The following is a 21271-nucleotide window of genomic DNA, read 5'->3' as shown; positions in this document are numbered from 1 at the left end:
GGTAACAAAAGAAATTGATGAGGGTAGGGCAGTGGATGTGGTCTACATGGACTTTAGCAAAGCATTTGACAAGGTCCCTCACGAGAGACTCATCCAGAAAGTCATGAGGCATGGGATAAGTGGAACCTTGGCTGTTTGGATAAAAAATTGGCTTAAAGGAAGAAAGCAGAGGGTAGTTGTGGAAGGAAAGTATTCTGCCTGGAGGTCGGTGACTAGTGGAGTGCCGCAGGGATCTGTCCTGGGACCCCTGCTATTTGTGATTTTTATAAATGACCTGGATGTAGAGGCAGAAGGATGGGTGAGTAAGTTTGTGGATGACACGAAGATTGGAGGAGTTGTGGATGGAGCTGTAGGTGGTCGAAGGTTACAAGAGGATATAGACAGGCTGCAGAGTTGGGCAGAAAAATGGCAGATGGAGTTCAATCCGGACAAGTGTGAGGTGATGCATTTTGGAAGGACAAACCAGAAGACTGAGTACAGGATTAATGGTCAGTTACTTAAGAGTGTGGATGAACAAAGGGACCTTGGGGTTCAAATCCATACATCCCTCAAGGTCACTGCACAGGTTGATAGGGTAGTTAAGAAGGCCTATGGGATGCTAGGCTTCATTAACGGGGGATTGAGTTCAAGAGTAGAGAGGTCATGTTGCAACTCTACAAATATCTGGTGAGACTGCACTTAGAGTATTGAGTTCGGTTCTGGTCACCTCATTATAGGAAGGATGGGGAAGCTATGGAGAGGGTGCAGAGGAGATTTACCAGGATGGTGCCTGGATTGGAGAACAAGTCATATGAAGCAAGGTTAGCAGAGCTGGGACTTTTCTTTTTGGAGCGTAGAAGAATGAGGGAGGACTTGATAGAGGTCTACAAGATTATGCGAGGCATAGGTAGGGTGGATAGTCAGTACCAGTTTCCCAGGGCACCAATAGCAAACACCAGAGGGTATATGTGCAGAATTAAGGGAGGGAAGTTTAGGGGAGACATCAGGGGTAAGTTTTTTTACACAGAGGGTTGTGAGTGCCTGGAATGACTTGCCAGGGATGATGGTGAAGGATAAAACACTAGGGGTATTTAAGAGTCTCTTGGACAGGCACATGGATGAAAGAAAAATGGAAGGTTATGGGGTAGTGTGGGTTTAGTACTTTTTTTAAAAAAGGATTATATGGGTCAGCACAACATGGAGGGCTGAAGGGCCTGAACTGTGTTGTAGTGTTCTGTGGTTCTATGGACATGATGCAGCCTGTCAGCGTATGTTCAAAAGTACTTCTGTGGAAGTTTAAACACCTGGGATTCTGCAGATGCTGGAGGAACTCAGCAGGTCAGGCAGCATCTATGGAAAAGAGTAAACAGTCAATGGTTTGAGCCAAGACCCTTCTTTGGGACTGGAAAGGAAAGGGGAAAACGTCTGAATAAAATGGTGAGGGGGGAGAAGGGAGGATAGTGAAAAGGTGATAGATGAAGCCAGGCAGTTGAAAAGATAAAGGGCTGGAGAGGAGGGAATCTGATTGAAGTGGACCATAGGAGAAAGGGGAGGAGGGAAGCTGGGTGAGGTGATAGGCGGGTGACAAGAGGTACGAGGCTAGAATGGGGAATAGAAGAAGAGGGGAGGAGGAGAGAATAAGTTTTTATTACTGGAAGGAGAACTCAATCTCATGCCATCAGGTTGGAGACTACCCAGAGAGAATATAAGGTGCTCCTCCACCCTGAGTGTGGCTTCATTTTGGCACAAGAGGAGATGATGGACCAACATGTTGGAATGTGAATCAGAATTAAAATGTTTGGCCATCGGGATAGGCAGGAGCAAATGATGTAATTGAGTATAAGAAATGCAAGAGTACACTTCAGAAAGAAATCATGGGGGCTAAAAGGAGGCATGAGGTCGCTCTAGCAGACAAGGTGAAGGAGAATCCCAAGGGATTTTACAGATATGTTGAGAGCAAAAGGATTGTGAGGGACAAAATTGGTCCTCTGGAAGATCAGAATGGTAATCCATGTGTGGAGCCAAAAGAGATGGGGCAGAGCTGAAGTAGATTTTTCCATCCGTGTTTACTCAGGAGATGGACAAGAGTCTGTAGAGGTGAGGTTGTGCCGCAGTGAGGGCATGGACCCTATACAGAGGAGGAGGTGTTTGCTGACATAGGGTGGATAAATCCCCAGGGCCTGACAAGGTGTTCCCTGTGACCCTGCAGGAGGCAAGTGCAGAAATTGCTGGAGCCCTAGCAGAGATATTTAAACGTCTTGTTCAAGGGGAACATGAGGGTGGTGAGAGCGTGGTGGACGTGGGGTCGATTTTAACGTGTGGGTAAGTACGTGGATAGTAGGGGTACAGTGGGCCCTAATCTGGGTGCAGGTCAATGAGACTAGGCAGATTAATCGGTTAGCATAGACCAGATTTAGCCAAAGGGCCTGTTTCTGTACTCTACTGTTCTATGACTCCACAGATACTGACGTGCCTTCCTTGTGACTGTATCAATATTCTGGACACAGAACAGGTCATCTGATATGTTAATGCCCAGGAGTTTAAAGCTACACCACCGATTTCCCAATGCAGACTATACACACGTTCACGTGGAAGATCGGGGTGCTGTAGCCTGTCACAATATCCCAGACAGTAGTCTGGCAAGGGACAGAGAGACATACCACAACACCCACGGGTTCAAAAGTCAGCAAGTTATGTTGCAACTTTATAAAACCCTAGGCTGCATCTAGAGTACCGTGTACATTTCTGGTTATCCCATTTTTGGAAGGGTGTCAAGGCTTAGGAGAGGGTGCAGAAGAAGTTCACCAGATCTTGCCTGGATTAGAGGGCATGTACTGATCATGAGAAGCTGGTTGTTTTCTTTGGAGGCTGAGGGGGCATCCGACAGAGGTTTGTGAGATTATGAGGGGCACAGACAGACAGTATCGATCACCCAGGGTTGAAATGTCTTGTACCAGAGGACTTGCATTTGAGGTGACAGGTAATTTCAAAGGAGATGTGAGGGGCAAGATTTTTCCACTCAGAGTGGTGAGTGCCCGGAATGTGCTACCTGGGCTGGGGGTAGAGGCAGAAACACTAGAGACTTTCAAAAGCTATACCAATATGCACTTGAATGAGAGGAAATGGAAGGGTATGGACACTGTGGGCAGAAAAGGTTAGTTCAGTTTGATTACTGATTTAATTGATTCAGCACAGCCTGGTGTGCTGAAGGGCTAGTCCCTGTCCTTTACTATACTGTTCCATCTTCACCCATGGTGACTGTACTTGTTCCACCTCAGTTCACTGTGGATGATTAAAATGCCAGACAAGCTTTTCACTGTATCGCAGTACATATGACAATCTTAAATCATTTTTGATTATAATGACCCTCCTTCAGTACAATTGGACTATAAGATTGGAACAGAATTAGACCGTTCAGCTCATTGAGTCTGCTTGGCCATTCTATCAGAACTGATTTATTATCCCTCTCAACCCCATAACCTTTGACACCCTTAATGATCAAGAACCTATCAACCTCTGCTTTAAATATACCCAATGATTTAGTCTCCGCAGCTGTCTGTGCAGTGAATTCCATAGATTTACCGCCTACTGGCTAAAGAAATTCCTCTCTATGGATGTCTCTGTATTCTGAGGCTGTGCCCTCTGATCCTAGACTCCCCCACTATAAAAAACATCCTCTCCACATCCACTCTATCTGTGCCCTCTGGTCCTAGACTCCCCCACTATAAAAAACATCCTCCCCACATCCACTCTATCTCTTCCCTCTGGTCCTAGACTCCCCCACTATAGGAAACATCCTCTCCACATCCACTCTATCTGTGTCCTCTGGTTCTAGACTCCCCCACTACAGGAAACATCCTCTCCACATCCACTCTATCTGTGTCCTCTGGTCCTAGACTCCCCCACTATAGGAAACACTCTCTCCACATCCACTTTATCTGTATCCACTGGTCCTAGACTCCCCCACTATAGGAAATATCCTCCCCACATCCACTCTATCTGTGTCCTCTGGTTCTAGACTCCCCCACTACAGGAAACATCCTCTCCACACCCACTCTATCTGTGTCCTCTGGTCCTAGACTCCCCACTATAGGAAACATCCTCTCCACACCCACTTTATCTGTGTCCTCTGGTCCTAGTCTCCCCCACTATAGGAAACATCCTCTCCACACCCACTTTATCTGTGTCCTCTGGTCCTAGACTCCCCACTATAGGAAACATCCTCTCCACATCCACTCCCTGTCCTCTGGTCCTAGACTCCCCCACAATAGGAAACATCCTCTCCACATCCACTCTATCTGTGTCCTCTGGTCCTAGACTCCCCCACTATAGGAAACATCCTCTCCACATCCACTCTATCTGTGTCCTCTGGTCCTAGACTCCCCCACTATAGGAACTCTCTATAACCACTCTCTGTGTCCTCTGGTCCTAGACTCCCCCACAATAGGAAACATCCTCTCCACATCCACTCTATCTGTGCCCTCTGGTCCTAGACTCCCCCACTATAGGAAACATCCTCTCCACATCCACTCTATCTGTGTCCTCTGGTCCTAGACTCCCCCACTATAGGAAACATCCTCTCCACATCCACTCTATCTGTGCCCTCTGGTCCTAGACTCCCCCACTATAGGAAACATCCTCCCCACATCCACTCTATCTCTTCCCTCTGGTCCTAGACTCCCCCACTATAGGAAACATCCTCTCCACATCCACTCTATCTGTGTCCTCTGGTCCTAGACTCCCCCACTATAGGAAACATCCTCTCCACATCCACTCTATCTGTGCCCTCTGGTCCTAGACTCCCCCACTATAGGAAACATCCTCTCCACATCCACTCTATCTGTGCCCTCTGGTCCTAGACTCCCCCACTATAGGAAACATCCTCTCCACATCCACTCTATCTGTGTCCTCTGGTCCTAGACTCCCCCACTATAGGAAACATCCTCTCCACATCCACTCTATCTGTGCCCTCTGGTCCTAGACTCCCCCACTATAGGAAACATCCTCTCCACATCCACTCTATCTGTGCCCTCTGGTCCTAGACTCCCCCACTATAGGAAACATCCTCTCCACATCCACTCTATCTGTGTCCTCTGGTCCTAGACTCCCCCACTATAGGAAACATCCTCTCCACATCCACTCTATCTGTGCCCTCTGGTCCTAGACTCCCCCACTATAGGAAACATCCTCTCCACATCCACTCTATCTGTGTCCTCTGGTCCTAGACTCCCCACTATAGGAAACATCCTCTCCACATCCACTCTATCTGTGCCCTCTGGTCCTAGACTCCCCCACTATAGGAAACATCCTCTCCACATCCACTCTATCTGTGTCCTCTGGTCCTAGACTCCCCCACTATAGGAAACATCCTCTCCACATCCACTCTATCTGTGTCCTCTGGTCCTAGACTCCCCCACCATAGGAAACATCCTCTCCACATCCACTCTATCTGTGTCCTCTGGTCCTAGACTCCCCCACTATAGGAAACATCCTCTCCACACCCACTCTAACTGTGCCCTCTGGTCCTAGACTCCCCCACTATAGGAAACATCCTCTCCACATCCACTCTATCTGTGTCCTCTGGTCCTAGACTCCCCACTATAGGAAACATCCTCTCCACACCCACTCTAACTGTGCCCTCTGGTTCTAGACTCCCCACTATAGGAAACATCCTCTCCACATCCACTCTATCTGTGCCCTCTGGTCCTAGACTCCCCCACTATAGGAAACATCCTCTCCACATCCACTCTATCTGTGCCCTCTGGTCCTAGACTCCCCCACTATAGGAAACATCCTCTCCACATCCACTCTATCTGTGTCCTCTGGTCCTAGACTCCCCCACTATAGGAAACATCCTCTCCACATCCACTCTATCTGTGCCCTCTGGTCCTAGACTCCCCCACTATAGGAAACATCCTCTCCACATCCACTCTATCTGTGCCCTCTGGTCCTAGACTCCCCCACTATAGGAAACATCCTCTCCACATCCACTCTATCTGTGTCCTCTGGTCCTAGACTCCCCCACTATAGGAAACATCCTCTCCACATCCACTCTATCTGTGCCCTCTGGTCCTAGACTCCCCCACTATAGGAAACATCCTCTCCACATCCACTCTATCTGTGTCCTCTGGTCCTAGACTCCCCCACTATAGGAAACATCCTCTCCACATCCACTCTATCTGTGCCCTCTGGTCCTAGACTCCCCCACTATAGGAAACATCCTCTCCACATCCACTCTATCTGTGTCCTCTGGTCCTAGACTCCCCCACCATAGGAAACATCCTCTCCACATCCACTCTATCTGTGTCCTCTGGTCCTAGACTCCCCCACTATAGGAAACATCCTCTCCACACCCACTCTAACTGTGCCCTCTGGTCCTAGACTCCCCCACTATAGGAAACATCCTCTCCACATCCACTCTATCTGTGTCCTCTGGTCCTAGACTCCCCCACTATAGGAAACATCCTCTCCACACCCACTCTAACTGTGCCCTCTGGTTCTAGACTCGTCCACTATAGGAAACATCCTCTCCACACCCACTCTATCTGTGTCCTCTGGTCCTAGACTCCCCCACCAGGGGAAACATCCTCTCCGCATCCACTCTATCTGTGTCCTCTGGTCCTAGACTCCCCCACTATAGGAAACATCCTTTCCACATCCACTCTATCTGTGCCCTCTGGTCCTAGACTCCCCACTATAGGAAACATCCTCTCCACACCCACTCTATCTGTGCCCTCTGGTCCTAGACTCCCCCACTACAGGAAACATCCTCTCCACATCCACTCTATCTGTGTCCTCTGGTCCTAGACTCCCCCACTATAGGAAACATCCTCTCCACATCCACTTTATCTTGGCCTTTCAATATTCAGCAGGTTTCAACGGATCACCCTCCCCTCCTTCTCCTTTCTAAACTCCGGTAAGTGCAGCCCCAGAGCTGTGAAATAGTCCTCATTTGTTAACCCTTTCATCCCTGGAATCATTCTCGTGAACCTCCTCTGGACCTCTCCAATGCCAGCACATCTTTTTTTGCTAATGGTGCATGTGCCAATGGTTAACCAGTTCTGATCTGATGTCTTTCAGTACGGATTCGAGGGCCGGATCTCGATGCGTGGAGCCAAGCTGTTCTACGACGTGAGTGAGAGGGTTCGCCAGATTGTTCATTCTTACTTCATGCTGAACTCCACCCTCTACTTCTCGTTCACACACCTGGTGTGCCGCACCGCAATCGAAGGTAAGGCATTTCTCCCCCTCAACGTGGCGGCCACTGTAGCATAGCGGCCAGTATGATGCTCAGGGCATTTTGGAGTTCAAAGTTCAATTCTGGTGTCCTCTGTGATGAGTTTCCTAGTCTTTCCCATGTGTTAGAGGGTTTCCTCTGGATGCACCGATTTTCCCCACAGTCCAAAGACGTACTGGTTTGTAGATTAATTGGTCATTGTAAGTGATTAGGGTCGGGTCAAATCAGTGGGCTGCTGGACGATGTCATTCGTTGGAGACTAATGATTTCAGGATGTATATTTTATACATTTCTCTGACGTTAAATGTACCTATTGAAATAAATCAAAGTCAGCATGGTTTCTGTGAAGGGAAATCTCGCCTGAAGAATCTGTCAGAGTCAGAGGAAGTAACCAGCCGGGTGGACAAAGGAGAGGCAGTGGACGTCATTTACTTGGATTTTCAGAAGACATTTGATAAATTGCCACACGTGAGGCTGAGTAACAAGATAAAATCCTATGGTAATACTGGAAAGATACTGGCATGGATAGTGGAATGGCTGACAGCCAGGAGGCAGCAAGTGGGAGTAAAAGGGTGCTGGTTGCTGGTGACTAGTGGTCTTCCTCAGGGGACGGTATTAGGACCACTGCTTTTCACATTGTTTATCAGTGATTCAGATCATGGAATTGAGGGCTTGGTGGCAAAGTTTGTGGATGATATGAAGATAGGTGGAGGGATAGGCAGTGCTGAGAAAGCAATGCGATTGCAGAAGGACTGAGATTGGAAGAATGGGCAAAAAGTGGCAGATCGAATACAGTGTTGGGAAATGTACGATAATGCATTTTGGTAAAAGGAATGAAAGTGCAGACTATTATCTAAATGGGGAGAAAATTCAAATATCAGCGGTGCAGATGGACTTAGGAGTCCTCGTGCAAGACCCCCCCCCCCCCAGAAGGATAGTAAGGGATAAAATTGGTCTCTTGAAGATCAGTGGTCGGCTATGTATGGAACCAAAAGAAATGGGGGAGATCTTAAATGGGTTTTTTTTGCGTCTGTATTTACTAAGGAAACTGGCATGGAGTCAATGGAAACAAAGCAAACAAGTAGGGAGGTCATGGAACCTATATAGATTGAAGAGAAGGAGGTGCTTGCTGTCTTGAGGCAAATCAGAGTAGATAAATCCCCTGGACCTGACAGAGTATTAGCTCGGATCTTAAAGGAGACTAGTGTTGAAATTGCAGGGACTCTGGCAGATATATTTAAAATGTCAGTATCTATGGGTGAGGTGCCGGAGGATTGGAGGATAGCTCATGTTGTTCCATTGTTTAAAAAAGGATCTAAAAGTAATCCAGGAAATTATAGGCGGGTAAGTTTGACGTTGGTAGTAGGTAAATTATTGGACGGAGTACTAAGAGAGGAGCTACAAGTATTTAGATAGACAGGGATTATTAGGGAGTGTCAACATGGCTTTGTGCGTGGTAGGTCATGTTTAACAAATCTATTAGAGTTTTTCAAGGAAGTTACAAGGAAAGTGGATGAAGGGAAGGCAGTGGATGTTGTCTACATGGACTTCAGTAAGACCTTTGACAAGATCCCGCACGGGAGGTTAGTTAGGAGGATTCGGTGGCTTAGGTATACATGGTGAGGTAGTAAATTGGATTAGACATTGCACTTACCGTCCCGTTGCACTCACATCCATCATCATGAAGTGTTTTGAGAGGCTCGTCATGAGGCATATCAGGACACTGCTGCCCCCCCTCACTGGACCCCCTGCAGTTCACATAACGTCCCAACCACTCAACAGACGACGCCGTTTCATCATCCTCCACCTGGCCCTAAGCCATCTGGATAAAAAAGTCAAGTACGTTCCAATGCTGTTCATAGACTTCAGTTCAGCATTCAACACAATCATCCCTCAGAAACTGATTGGAAAGCTGAGCCTACTGGGCCTGAACACCTCCCTCTGCAACTGGATCCTAGACTTCCTGACTGGGAAACCTCAGTCAGTCCGGATTGGGAGCAGCATCTCCAACACCATCACACTGAGCACGGGGGACCCCAGGGCTGTGTGCTCAGTCCACTGCTGTTCACTCTGCTGACCCACGACTGTGCTGCAACACACAGCTCGAACCACATCATCAAGTTCACTGATGACACAACAGTGGTGGGTCTCATCAGCAAGAACGATGAGTCAGCTTACAGAGAGGAGGTGCAGTGACTAACGGACTGGTGCAGAGCCACCAACCTGTCTCTGAATGTGAACAAAACAAAAGAGATGGTTGTTGACTTCAGGAGGGCACGGAGCGACCACTCTCCACTGAACAACGACGGCTCCTCGGTAGAGATTGTTAACAGCACCAAATTTCGGTGTTCACCTGACGGAGAATCTCACCTGGTCCCTCAACACCAGCTCCATAGCAAAGAAAGCCCAGCAGCGTCTCTACTTTCTGCGAAGGCTGAGGAAAGTCCATCTCCCATCCCCAATCCTCATCACATTCTACAGGGGTTGTATTGAGAGCATCCTGAGCAGCTGCATCACTGCCTGGTTCAGAAATTGCACCATCTCGGATCGCAAGACCCTGCAGCGGATAGTGAGGTCAGCTGAGAAGATCATCAGGGTCTCTCTCCCCACCATTACCGACATTTACACTACACACTGCATCCGCAAAGGAAACAGCATTATGAAGGACCCCACGCACCCCTCATACAATCTCTTCTCCCTCCTGCTGTCTGGGAAAAGTCTCCAAAGCATTCAGGCTCTCACAACCAGATTATAACTGTTTCTTCCCCCAAGCTATCAGACTCCTCAATACCTGAAGCCTGGACTGGCACCTTGCCCTATTGTTCTGTTTATTATTTATTGTAATGCCTGCACTGTTTTTGTTCACCTTGTGCGGTCCAGTGTAGGTCTAGTCTAGTGTAGCTTTCCCTATGTTTTTTTTTTATGTAGTTCAGTCTAGTTCTTTGTACTGTGTCATGTAACACCATGGTCCTGAAAAACATTGTCTCATTTTTACTATGCACTGTACCAGCAGTTACAGTTGAAATGACAATAAAAGTTGACTTGACTTGACATTGGCTCAGTGGGAGAAGCCGGAGAGTGGTAGTGGAGGATTGCTTCTCTGAGTGGAGGCCTGTAACTAGTGGTGTGCCACAGGGATCAGTGCTGGGTCCATTGTTATTTGTCATCTATATCAGTGATCTGGATGATGATGTGGTAAATTGGATCAGCAAATTTGCTGATGATACAAAGATTAGAGGTGTAGTCAACAGTGAGGAAGGTTTTCAAGGTTTGCAGGGGGATTTGGATCAGCTGGAAAAATGGGCTGAACAATGGCAGATGGAGTTTAATACAGACATGTGTGAGGTATTGCACTTTGGAAGGACAAACCAAGGTAGAACATACAAGGTAAATGGTAGGACACTGAGGAGTGCAGTAGAACAGAGGGATCTGGGAATACAGATACATAATTCCCTAAAAGTGGCGTCACAGGTAGATGGGGTAGTAAAGAGAGCTTTTGGTACATTGGCCTTTATAAATCAAAGTATTGAGTATTAGAGTTGGAATGTTATGGTGAGGCTGAATTTGGAGTATTGTGTGCAGTTTTGGTCACTGAATTACAGGAAGGATATTAATAAGGTTGAAAGAGTGCAGAGAAGGTTTACAAGGATGTTGCCGGGACTTGAGAAACTGAGTTACAGAGAAAGGTTGAATAGATTAGGACTTTATTCCCTGGAGCGTAGAAGAATGAGGGGAGACTTGATAGAGGTATATAAAATTATGATGGGTATAGATAGAGTGAATGCAAGCAGGCTTTTTCCACTGAGGCTAGGGGAGAAAAACGCTAGAGGACAAGGGTTAAGGGTGAAGGGGGAAAAGTTTAAAGGGAACTTTTGGGGGGGGGCTTCTTCACACAGAGAGTGGTGGGCGTGTGGAATGAGCTGCCAGATGAAGTGGTAAATGCGGGCTCACTTTTAACATTTAACCATATAACATATAAGAATTACAGCATGAAAAGAGCCCATCTCGGCCCTTCTAATCTGTGCCAAACGCTTACCCTCACCTAGTCCCACTGACCTGCACTCAGCCCATAACCCTCCATTCCTTTCCTGTCCATATACCAATCCAATTTTTTTTTAGATGACAAAATTGAACCTGCCTCTACCACTTCTACTGGAAGCTCGTTCCACACAGCTACCACTCTCTGAGTAAAGAAGTTCCCCCTCGTGTTACCCCTAAACTTTTGCCCCCTAACTCTCAACTCATGTCCTCTTGTTTGAATCTCCCCTACTCTCAATGGAAAAAGCCTTTCCACGTCAACTCGATCTATCCCCCTCATAATTTTAAATACCTCTATCAAGACCCCCCTCAACCTTCTACACTCCAAAGAATAAAGACCTAACTTGTTCAACCTTTCCCTGTAACTTAGGTGCTGAAACCCAGGTAACATTCTAGTAAATCTTCTCTGTACTCTATTTTGTTGACATCTTTCCTATAATTCGGTGACCAGAACTGTACACAATACTCCAAATTTGGCCTCACCAATGTCTTGCACAATATTAACATTACATCCCAACTCCTATACTCAATGCTCTGATTTATAAAGGCCAGCATACCAAAAGCTTTCTTCACCACCCTATCCACATGAGATTCCACCTTCAGGGAACTATGCACCATTATTCCTAGATCACTCTGTTCTACTGCATTCTTCAATGCCCTATCATTTACTCTGTATGTTCTATTTGGATTATTCCTGCCAAAATGTAGAACCTCACACTTATCAGCATTAAACTCCATCTGCCATCTTTCAGCCCACTCTTCTAACTGGCCTAAATTTCTCTGCAAGCTTTGAAAACCTACTTCATTATCCACAACACCACCTACCTTAGTATCATCTGCATACTTACTAATCCAATTTACCACCCCATCATCCAGATCATTAATGTATATGGCAAACAATATAGGACCCAGTACAGATCCCTGAGGCACACCACTAGTCACCGGCCTCCAACCTGACAAACAGTTATCCATCACTACTCTCTGGCATCTCCCATCCAGCCACTGTTGAATCCATTTTACTACTTCAATATTAATACCTAACAATTGAACCTTCCGTGCGGAACCTTGTCAAAGGTTTTACTGAAGTCCATATAGACAACATCCACTGCTTTACCCTCGTCAATTTTCCTAGTAACCTCTTCAAAAAATTCAATAAGATTGTCAAACATGACCTTCCATGCACAAATCCATGTTGACTGTTCCTAATCAGACCCTGTCTATCCAGATAATTATATATACCATCTCTATGAATACTTTCCATTAATTTACCTACCACTTACGTACTGTTTAAGAAAAACTTGGACAGGTACATGGATGAGAGGTGTATGGAGGGATATGGTCCAGGTGCAGGTCAGTGTGACTAGGCAGAAAAATGGTTCAGCACAGCCAAAAAGGGCCAAAGGGCCTGTTTCTGTGCTGTAATGTTCTGTGGTTCTATGTTCTAAAGTTAATTTACAGGTTGAGTCTGTGGTAAAGAAGGCAAATGCAATGTTGGCATTTATTTCAAGGGGGAATAGAATATAAAAGCAAGGAGATCATGCTGAGGCTTTTTAAGACACTAGTCAGGCCACATTTGGAGTATTGTCAACGGTTTTGGGCCCCATATCTCAGAAAGGATGTGTTGTCATTGGAGAGAGTCCAGAGGAGGTTCATGAGGATGATTCCAGGAATGAAGGGGTTAACATATGAGAAGCATTTGGCAGCTTTGTGCCTGTACTCACTGGAATTTAGAAGAATGTGGGGGAGACCTCACTGAAATCTACTGAATGTTGAAAGGACTGGATAGGGTGGATGTAGAGAGGATGTTTCCTATGGTGGGGGTATCCAGAACAAGAGGGCACAGCATCAAAATTGAGGGATTATCCTTTAGAACAGAGTTGAGGAGGTACAATAATAACAGTGTTGTCATGATGGGAGATTTTAATTTCCCAAATGTTGATTGGCATGTCCCTAGAGCGAGGGGTTTAGATGAGGTTGAGTTTGTTAGGTGTGTTCAGGAAGGTTTCCTGACACAATATGTGCTGTACTTGATCTGGTATTGGGAAATGAACCTGGTCAGGTGTCAGGTCTCTCAGTGGGAGAGCATTTTGGAGATACTGATCATAATTCTATCTCCTTTACCATAGCATTGGAGAGAGGCAGGAGCAGACAAGTTAGGAAAGTGTTTAATTGGATTAAGGTAAAATATGAAGCTATCAGGCAGGAACTTGGAAGCAGAAATTGGGAATAGATGTTCTCAGGGAAATGAATAGCAGAGATGTGGCAAATGTTCAGGGGATATTTGTGTGGCATTCTGCATAGGTACGTTCCAATGAGACAGGGAAAGGATGGTAGGCTAGGAGGGAGGAGTGGTTTTTGACAATTGAGATTATCCAGGGGAAGGAGGGGGAGTTGACCGGTGGGATTATCCGGGGGAGGGAGGGGGTCATTGACCGGTGGGATTATCCGGGGGAGGGAGGGGGGGTTGACCGGTGGGATTATCCGGGGGAGGGAGGGGGAGTTGACCGGTGGGATTATCCAGGGGAAGGAGTGGGAGTTGACCGGTGGGATTATCCGGGGGAGGGAGGGGGAGTTGACCGGTGGGATTATCCGGGGGAAGGAGGGGGTCATTGACCGGTGGGATTATCAGGGGGAAGGAGGGGGTCATTGACCGGTGGGATTATCCGGGGGAGGGAGGGGGTCATTGACCGGTGGGATTATCCGGGGGAAGGAGGGGGTCATTGACCGGTGGGATTATCCGGGGGAGGGAGGGGGAGTTGACCGGTGGGATTATCCAGGGGAGGGAGTGGGAGTTGACCGGTGGGATTATCCGGGGGAAGGAGGGGGTCATTGACCGGTGGGATTATCCGGGGGAGGGAGGGGGAGTTGACCGGTGGGATTATCCGGGGGAAGGAGTAGGAGTTGACCGGTGGGATTATCCGGGGGAAGGAGGGGGTCATTGACTGGTGGGATTATCCGGGAGAAGGAGGGGGTCATTGACCGGTGGGATTATCCGGGGGAAGGAGGGGGTCATTGACCGGTGGGATTATCCGGGGGAGGGAGGGGGAGTTGACCGGTGGGATTATCCAGGGGAGGGAGTGGGAGTTGACCGGTGGGATTATCCGGGGGAAGGAGGGGGTCATTGACCGGTGGGATTATCCGGGGGAGGGAGGGGGAGTTGACCGGTGGGATTATCCAGGGGAGGGAGTGGGAGTTGACCGGTGGGATTATCCGGGGGAGGGAGGGGGAGTTGACCGGTGGGATTATCCGGGGGAAGGAGGGGGAGTTGACTGGTGGGATTATCCGGGGGAAGGAGGGGGTCATTGACCAGTGGGATTATCCGGGGGAAGGAAAGGGTCATTGACCGGTGGGATTATCCGGGGGAGAGAGGGGGAGTTGACCGGTGGGATTATCCGAGGGAGGGAGTGGGAGTTGACCGGTGGGATTATCCAGGGGAGGGAGGGGGAGTTGACCGGTGGGATTATCCAGGGGAGGGAGGGGGAGTTGACCGGTGGGATTATCCGGGGGAAGGAGGGGGTCATTGACCGGTGGGATTATCCGGGGGAGAGAGGGGGAGTTGACCGGTGGGATTATCCGAGGGAGGGAGTGGGAGTTGACCGGAGGGATTATCCGGGGGAAGGGGGGGTCATTGACCGGTGGGATTATCCGAGGGAGGGAGTGGGAGTTGACCGGTGGGATTATCCGGGGGAAGGAGGGGGTCATTGACTGGTGGGATTATCCGGGGGAAGGAGGGGGTCATTGACCGGTGGGATTATCTGGGGGAAGGAGGGGGTCATTGACCGGTGGGATTATCCGGGGGAAGGAGGGGGTCATTGACCGGTGGGAATATCTGTTACTCCATTATCCTTGCTGAAGTGTTCCTTCCTCAGCCTTTGCCACTCTGAACTGTTGTCGATCAACACCGACCCTTAACACTGTCACACACTGGCCCCCACCCACAATTTATTAACCCTCTCCCATATGTTGTACTGGAATGTATGAGGATTGTCACACATTAGTGGGTAAAACGTATGAACACCTTGCAGGTGTGATGGCAATTGAAAGCTGATTGACCTTCAGCTACTGTCCTGATGAGAACACGGAGCAGAATTCGGCCCATCATGTCTGATTTACTATCCCTCTCAACCCCATTCCCCTGCTTTCTCTCCATGACCTTTGACACCCTGACTAATCAAGAATCTATCAACCTCCTCTTTAAATATACCCAATGACTTGGCCTCCACAGCCGCCTGTGGCAATGAATTCTATGGATTCTCCAGTTTCTGGCTAAAGAAATTCCTCATCTCTGTTCTAAATGGACGTCCCTCTGGTCCTAGACTCCTCCACTCGAGGAAATGGCACCTCCACATCCGCTCTTATGGAGGCTACTCAGGATTCACTCTGTCACCACACACACCACCCTCCCCAACATCTTCTGCTGTTTCCCTCTCACACCATCTTTGGCACAGTGCCGTGCAGGGGTGACTGGCTGCGGCACAGTGCCGTGCAGGGGTGACTGGCTGCGGCACAGTGCCGTGCAGGGGTGACTGGCTGCGGCACAGTGCCGTGCAGGGGTGACTGGCTGCGGCACAGTGCCGTGCAGGGGTGACTGGCTGCGGCACAGTGCCGTGCAGGGGTGACTGGCTGCGGCACAGTGCCGTGCAGGGGTGACTGGCTGCGGCACAGTGCCGTGCAGGGGTGACTGGCTGCGGCACAGTGCCGTGCAGGGGTGACTGGCTGCGGTACAGTGCCGTGCAGGGGTGACTGGCTGCGGTACAGTGTCACGATGTGTTGCTCATGGTGCTGCTGCTGTTGTCAATGGCACTGTAGGTCAGCAGGACAATCGCAACGACCTCAGTCACCCGATCCACGCCGACAACTGCCTCTTGGACCCCGACGCACAGGAGTGTTGGAAAGAGCCGCCTGCCTACACACACCGCGACTACAGGTATCACCAATCCCACACAGCGCGACTACAGGTATCACCCCCCCACATACACACAACGCGACTACAGGTATCACCCCCCACACACACACACCGCGACTACAGGTATCACCAACCCCACACAGCGCGACTACAGGTATCACCCCCCCACACGCACACAACACGACTACAGGTATCACCCCCCACACACACAACGCGACTACAGGTATCACCCCCCACACGCACACAACACGACTACAGGCATCACCCCCACACACACACACCATGACTACAGGTATCACCCCCCCACACACACACAACGCAACTACAGGTATCACCCCCCACACACACAACGCGACTACAGGTATCACCCCCCACACGCACACAACACGACTACAGGCATCACCCCCCCACACACAATGTGACTACAGGTATCACCCCCCCACACACACACAACACGACTACAGGTATCACCCCCCCACACGCACACAACACGACTACAGGTATCACCCCCCACACGCACACAACACGACTACAGGCATCACCCCCACACACACACCATGACTACAGGTATCACCCCCCCACACACACACAACGCAACTACAGGTATCACCCCCCCACACGCACACAACACGACTACAGGTATCACCCCCCACACACACAACGCGACTACAGGTATCACCCCCCACACGCACACAACACGACTACAGGCATCACCCCCCCACACACAATGTGACTATGGGTATCACCAACCACACACAACGCGACTACAGGTATCACCCCCCCACACACACACAACACGACTACAGGCATCACCCCCCCACACACAATGTGACTACGGGTATCACCAACCACACACAACGCGACTACAGGTATCACCCCCACACACACACACACCGTGACTACAGGTATCACCCCCCCACACACACACAACGCAACTACAGGTATCACCCCCCACACACACACACCATGACTACAGGTATCACCCCCCCACACACACACAACGCAACTACAGGTATCACCCCCCACACACACACACCATGACTACAGGTATCACCCCCCCACACACACACACAATGCGACTACAGGTATCACCCCACACACACACACACACTGCGACTACAGGTATCACCAACCCCACACACCGCAACTACAGGTATCACCCCCACACACACATCGCGACTACAGGTATCACCCCCCCACACACAATGTGACTACGGGTATCACCAACCACACACAACGCAACTACAGGTATCACCCCCACACACACACAATGCGACTACAGGTATCACCCCCACACACTGCGACTACAGGTATCACCAACCCCACACACCGCAACTACAGGTATCACCCCCCCACACACAATGTGACTACAGGTATCACGAACCCCACACACACACACAAAATGCAACTACAGGTATCACCCCCCCACACACACACCGCAACTACAGGTATCACCCCCACACACACACAAAACGCGACTACAGGTATCACCCCCACACACACAATGTGACTACAGGTATCACCAACCACACACACAATGTGACTACGGGTATCACCAACCACACACAACGCGACTACAGGTATCACCCCCACACACACACACACACCATGACTACAGGTATCACCCCCCCCTACACGCACACAATGCGACTACAGGTATCACCCCCCACACACACACATCGCGACTACAGGTATCACCCCCCCACACACAATGTGACTACGGGTATCACCAACCACACACAACGCGACTACAGGTATCACCCCCACACACACACACACACACCATGACTACAGGTATCACCCCCCCCACACACACACAACGCAACTACAGGTATCACCCCCCACACACACACACCGTGACTACAGGTATCACCCCCCCACACACACACAATGCGACTACAGGTATCACCCCCACACACACACACACTGCGACTACAGGTATCACCAACCCCACACACCGCAACTACAGGTATCACCCCCCCACACACACACAATGCGACTACAGGCATCACCCCCCCACACACAATGTGACTACAGTTATCACCAACCCCACACACACACACAAAACGCGACTACAGGTATCACCCCCCCACACACACAAAACGCGACTACAGGTATCACCCCCCCACACACACAACGCGACTACAGGTATCACCCCCCCACACACCGCGACTACAGGTATCACCCCCCCCACACACACCGCGACTACAGGTATCACCCCCCCACACACACAAAACGCGACTACAGGTATCACCCCCCCACACACACAACGCGACTACAGGTATCACCCCCGCACACACCGCGACTACAGGTATCACCCCCCCACACACACACCGCAACTACAGGTATCACCAACCCCACACACCGCGACTACAGGTATCACCCCCCCCACACACACCGCGACTACAGGTATCACCCCCCCCACCCGACTCCTGTTGCATTGTCAGTGCTCCCCACTCCGTCCAGTCTGCCAGTAACAGTGCCTGCTTTCTCTGCAGTGCCATCCTCTATTTGAATGGAGATTTTGAAGGCGGTGAATTTATTTTCACAGAAGCTGATGCTAAAACGATCACGGTGAGTATCTGTCTACCAACCCCTTGCCCCTGCTTTGCTCAGTGAGCACCCTCCCAAACATGTACCGCCACGCTGAACAACGGCTTCTTCCTGCCAGTGGAGAATTGTACTCGTGATTTCACAATGTGCATTGTCTGGTTTACCTGCACTTTCTCTGTAACTGTTGCACTTTATTCTGTGTTCTGTAATTGTTTTCCGTTGTTCTACTTCACTGTGCTTCCAATCCTGATGAACGGGGTTCATTTCCCACCATAGATGATGCCTGATCTGTTATGTTTCTCCAGCATTTTGTACGTGTAAGATGAGCTTTTCACTGTACTGTGATACAGTAACAGAACCAGTTTTCTTCCTTTCCCCCTTCCCTCTTTCCTCACCCTCCCATCTGCCCCCCCTCTCCTGTAGGCCGCGGTGAAGCCTCGCTGTGGGAGGGTGCTGAGCTTCTCCTCGGGGGGAGAGAACCCCCACGGGGTGATGGCTGTCACCCGGGGTCAGAGATGTGCTGTCGCTCTGTGGTTTACTCTCAACCCCCACTTCCGGGAGCTGGTGAGTCCATGGGGTCTGGGGAGGAGGGGATGGGAGGTAGGGGTCAGCGGGTGTGAGCCAGACACTGACAATCCCCTACCCCTCAGCATTCCTGTGCTCTGACAACTCCTCCCTTTGCCCCACAGGAGCGGATCCGGGCCGACGAGGTGGTTCAGCTCATCTCTCTTCAACAGAGTTTGGACAACAAATTACATATAAACCCACGAGATGAATTATGAATTCTGGTTTAGAACATATTTATTTAAATCTCTGGCAACCCCTGTAGAAATTATGATTTTCTGTAAAAAGATTATTTAAGTTTTAAACTTTACAACATGAGCACATCAGTTGTTCTGCCTGAGGAGGTGACCCCAGGTATGTCCGGTCCGCAGACGGTGTCTGCTTCCTGGCAGTTCACCTCCCCTTCCCCGTTGGTACTTTGCCCCCCGCTGACAAAAGGGCTTCATTCCATCGCTGGCCAGCCTGTCCCATCCGGGAGTGAGCAACTGGATGGTGAAGAGGGAGCTCCACTCAGCGTCTGATGGGACGATGTGGAGGGAAATTCATTCGGTCTGATTTCTGAAGTGCAGACAATACGAAATGCCCGTGGTTCTGGAGACCAGAAGTCACGGCCTGACTGCACCAACATCAGCCGGTGTCACTGTGATGTGTTCAGAGTTTGTGGTCTGCTTATGTGAGTGCAATGTATTTACGATATTGTGGTTAAGAAATTATTTATAAAATTAATATTTTGCAGATGTTATGGAAATGTATTATGTTGGTGAAATGTTGCATTGAGTCTATGAAGTGTGTGGGCTGGTTTGAGCGGTGATGATACGGCATTGGTGTGGGCTGGCACTGTGACCGGTCCTGGGTAGCGCAAGTGGCCTCACACCCACCCCACTCGGGGGCTGTTTTGCCCCTCTGGATCAATGCCAGGATTTGGATGGGTATCTCAATGCTGAGGTTTGTAGCAATGATAATGTACTGTGATTTGGTCTCAAGATCCCAGATTGCTTAATGTCATTTCCATGCACAAGTCTAAAGGCAAACAAAATGATTATTACTCTGGAGCTGATGCAGCACAAAAAAAGGGACAATAATAATAAATACAATAAATATAAATTCATAAGATAGCTTATATACATAGATCGAGTGCCTGTACTTAAGGTGACTGACAGGAAATGATAGTGGGTTAATTGGTGGAGGTGCTGCTTGGGGAAAGTAACTGTTTTTGAGTCTGGTGTTGATGCTATGTGGACTCCCCCCTGCTGAAAGTGGGACAAACAGGCCATGAGCAGGGTGGGTGGGATCCTTCATGGTGTCACTGGCCCCTGTATGTCCTGGGGTAGGTTGGGCACTCTTGATCTGTTGTGGTGCCTTATCCCTGTTACCTGGTCTGTTGGTCTCAGCCTCGTCTTCCGATCAGCTCCCTTCCTGGACTCTTAGCACCTGGGGAGACACGGGTTATTGGTTTATATTATTTGAATATATGATGAGAATTTTTAAAGATTAATACTTTGAAAAGTGAGAGACTTAAATCTATGAATAAAAGTTAAAATTCAACCCGTGTGTGGCCATTTCTGTTGCACGATATAGACATTTTGTACATAATATACCACATGGTCAAAGCTTCACTTATTATCAAAGTATACCACTTGAAATTCTTCAGGGTAGCCATGAAATGAAAGGCAGCAGGATCATCACCCTCTCCCTGCACAGGAAAAACAGAACAGGCACATTAAATCCAATCCCCCTCCCCCCACAAACAAAAACAGAACAGGCGCCTTGACCCCAACTGTTTACAGATGTTGCTCTGGCTGCAAAGCCAGTGATTTAACCCGACCTTAAAATCACAATTTACAATGACCAATTAACCCAACAGGTATGTCTTTGGACTGTGGGAGGAAACTGGAGCAGCCCGAGGAATCCACATGCACATGGGAAGATGTACGAGCTCCTTACAGAGGCTTACTAAAGTCCATGTAGACAAGACCATTTGGCCCATCAAGTAT

The 21271-nt window shown here is 49.2% G+C and overlaps 1 protein-coding gene across 1 annotated transcript in view; it reads left to right on the top strand.

Moving 5' to 3' along the window:
- The window catches only part of LOC132390630 (prolyl 3-hydroxylase 2-like), a 158719-nt gene extending 137897 nt beyond the window's left edge, over positions 1–20822 (top strand). The window contains exons 10-14 of the mRNA XM_059963227.1: positions 7046–7210; positions 16064–16181; positions 18659–18734; positions 19137–19277; positions 19403–20822. Coding sequence (XP_059819210.1) covers positions 7046–7210; positions 16064–16181; positions 18659–18734; positions 19137–19277; positions 19403–19495 — 593 coding nt within the window. The 3' untranslated portion in view covers positions 19496–20822. The remainder of the gene's footprint in view (positions 1–7045; positions 7211–16063; positions 16182–18658; positions 18735–19136; positions 19278–19402) is intronic.
- Positions 20823–21271: the final 449 nt, after the last annotated feature.

Source organism: Hypanus sabinus, chromosome 2 (genome assembly GCF_030144855.1).
Source record: "Hypanus sabinus isolate sHypSab1 chromosome 2, sHypSab1.hap1, whole genome shotgun sequence".
Classification (NCBI taxonomy): domain Eukaryota; kingdom Metazoa; phylum Chordata; class Chondrichthyes; order Myliobatiformes; family Dasyatidae; genus Hypanus; species Hypanus sabinus.
Note: the sequence above shows the minus strand (reverse complement) of the source record. Positions and strands in the feature narration are given on the sequence as shown.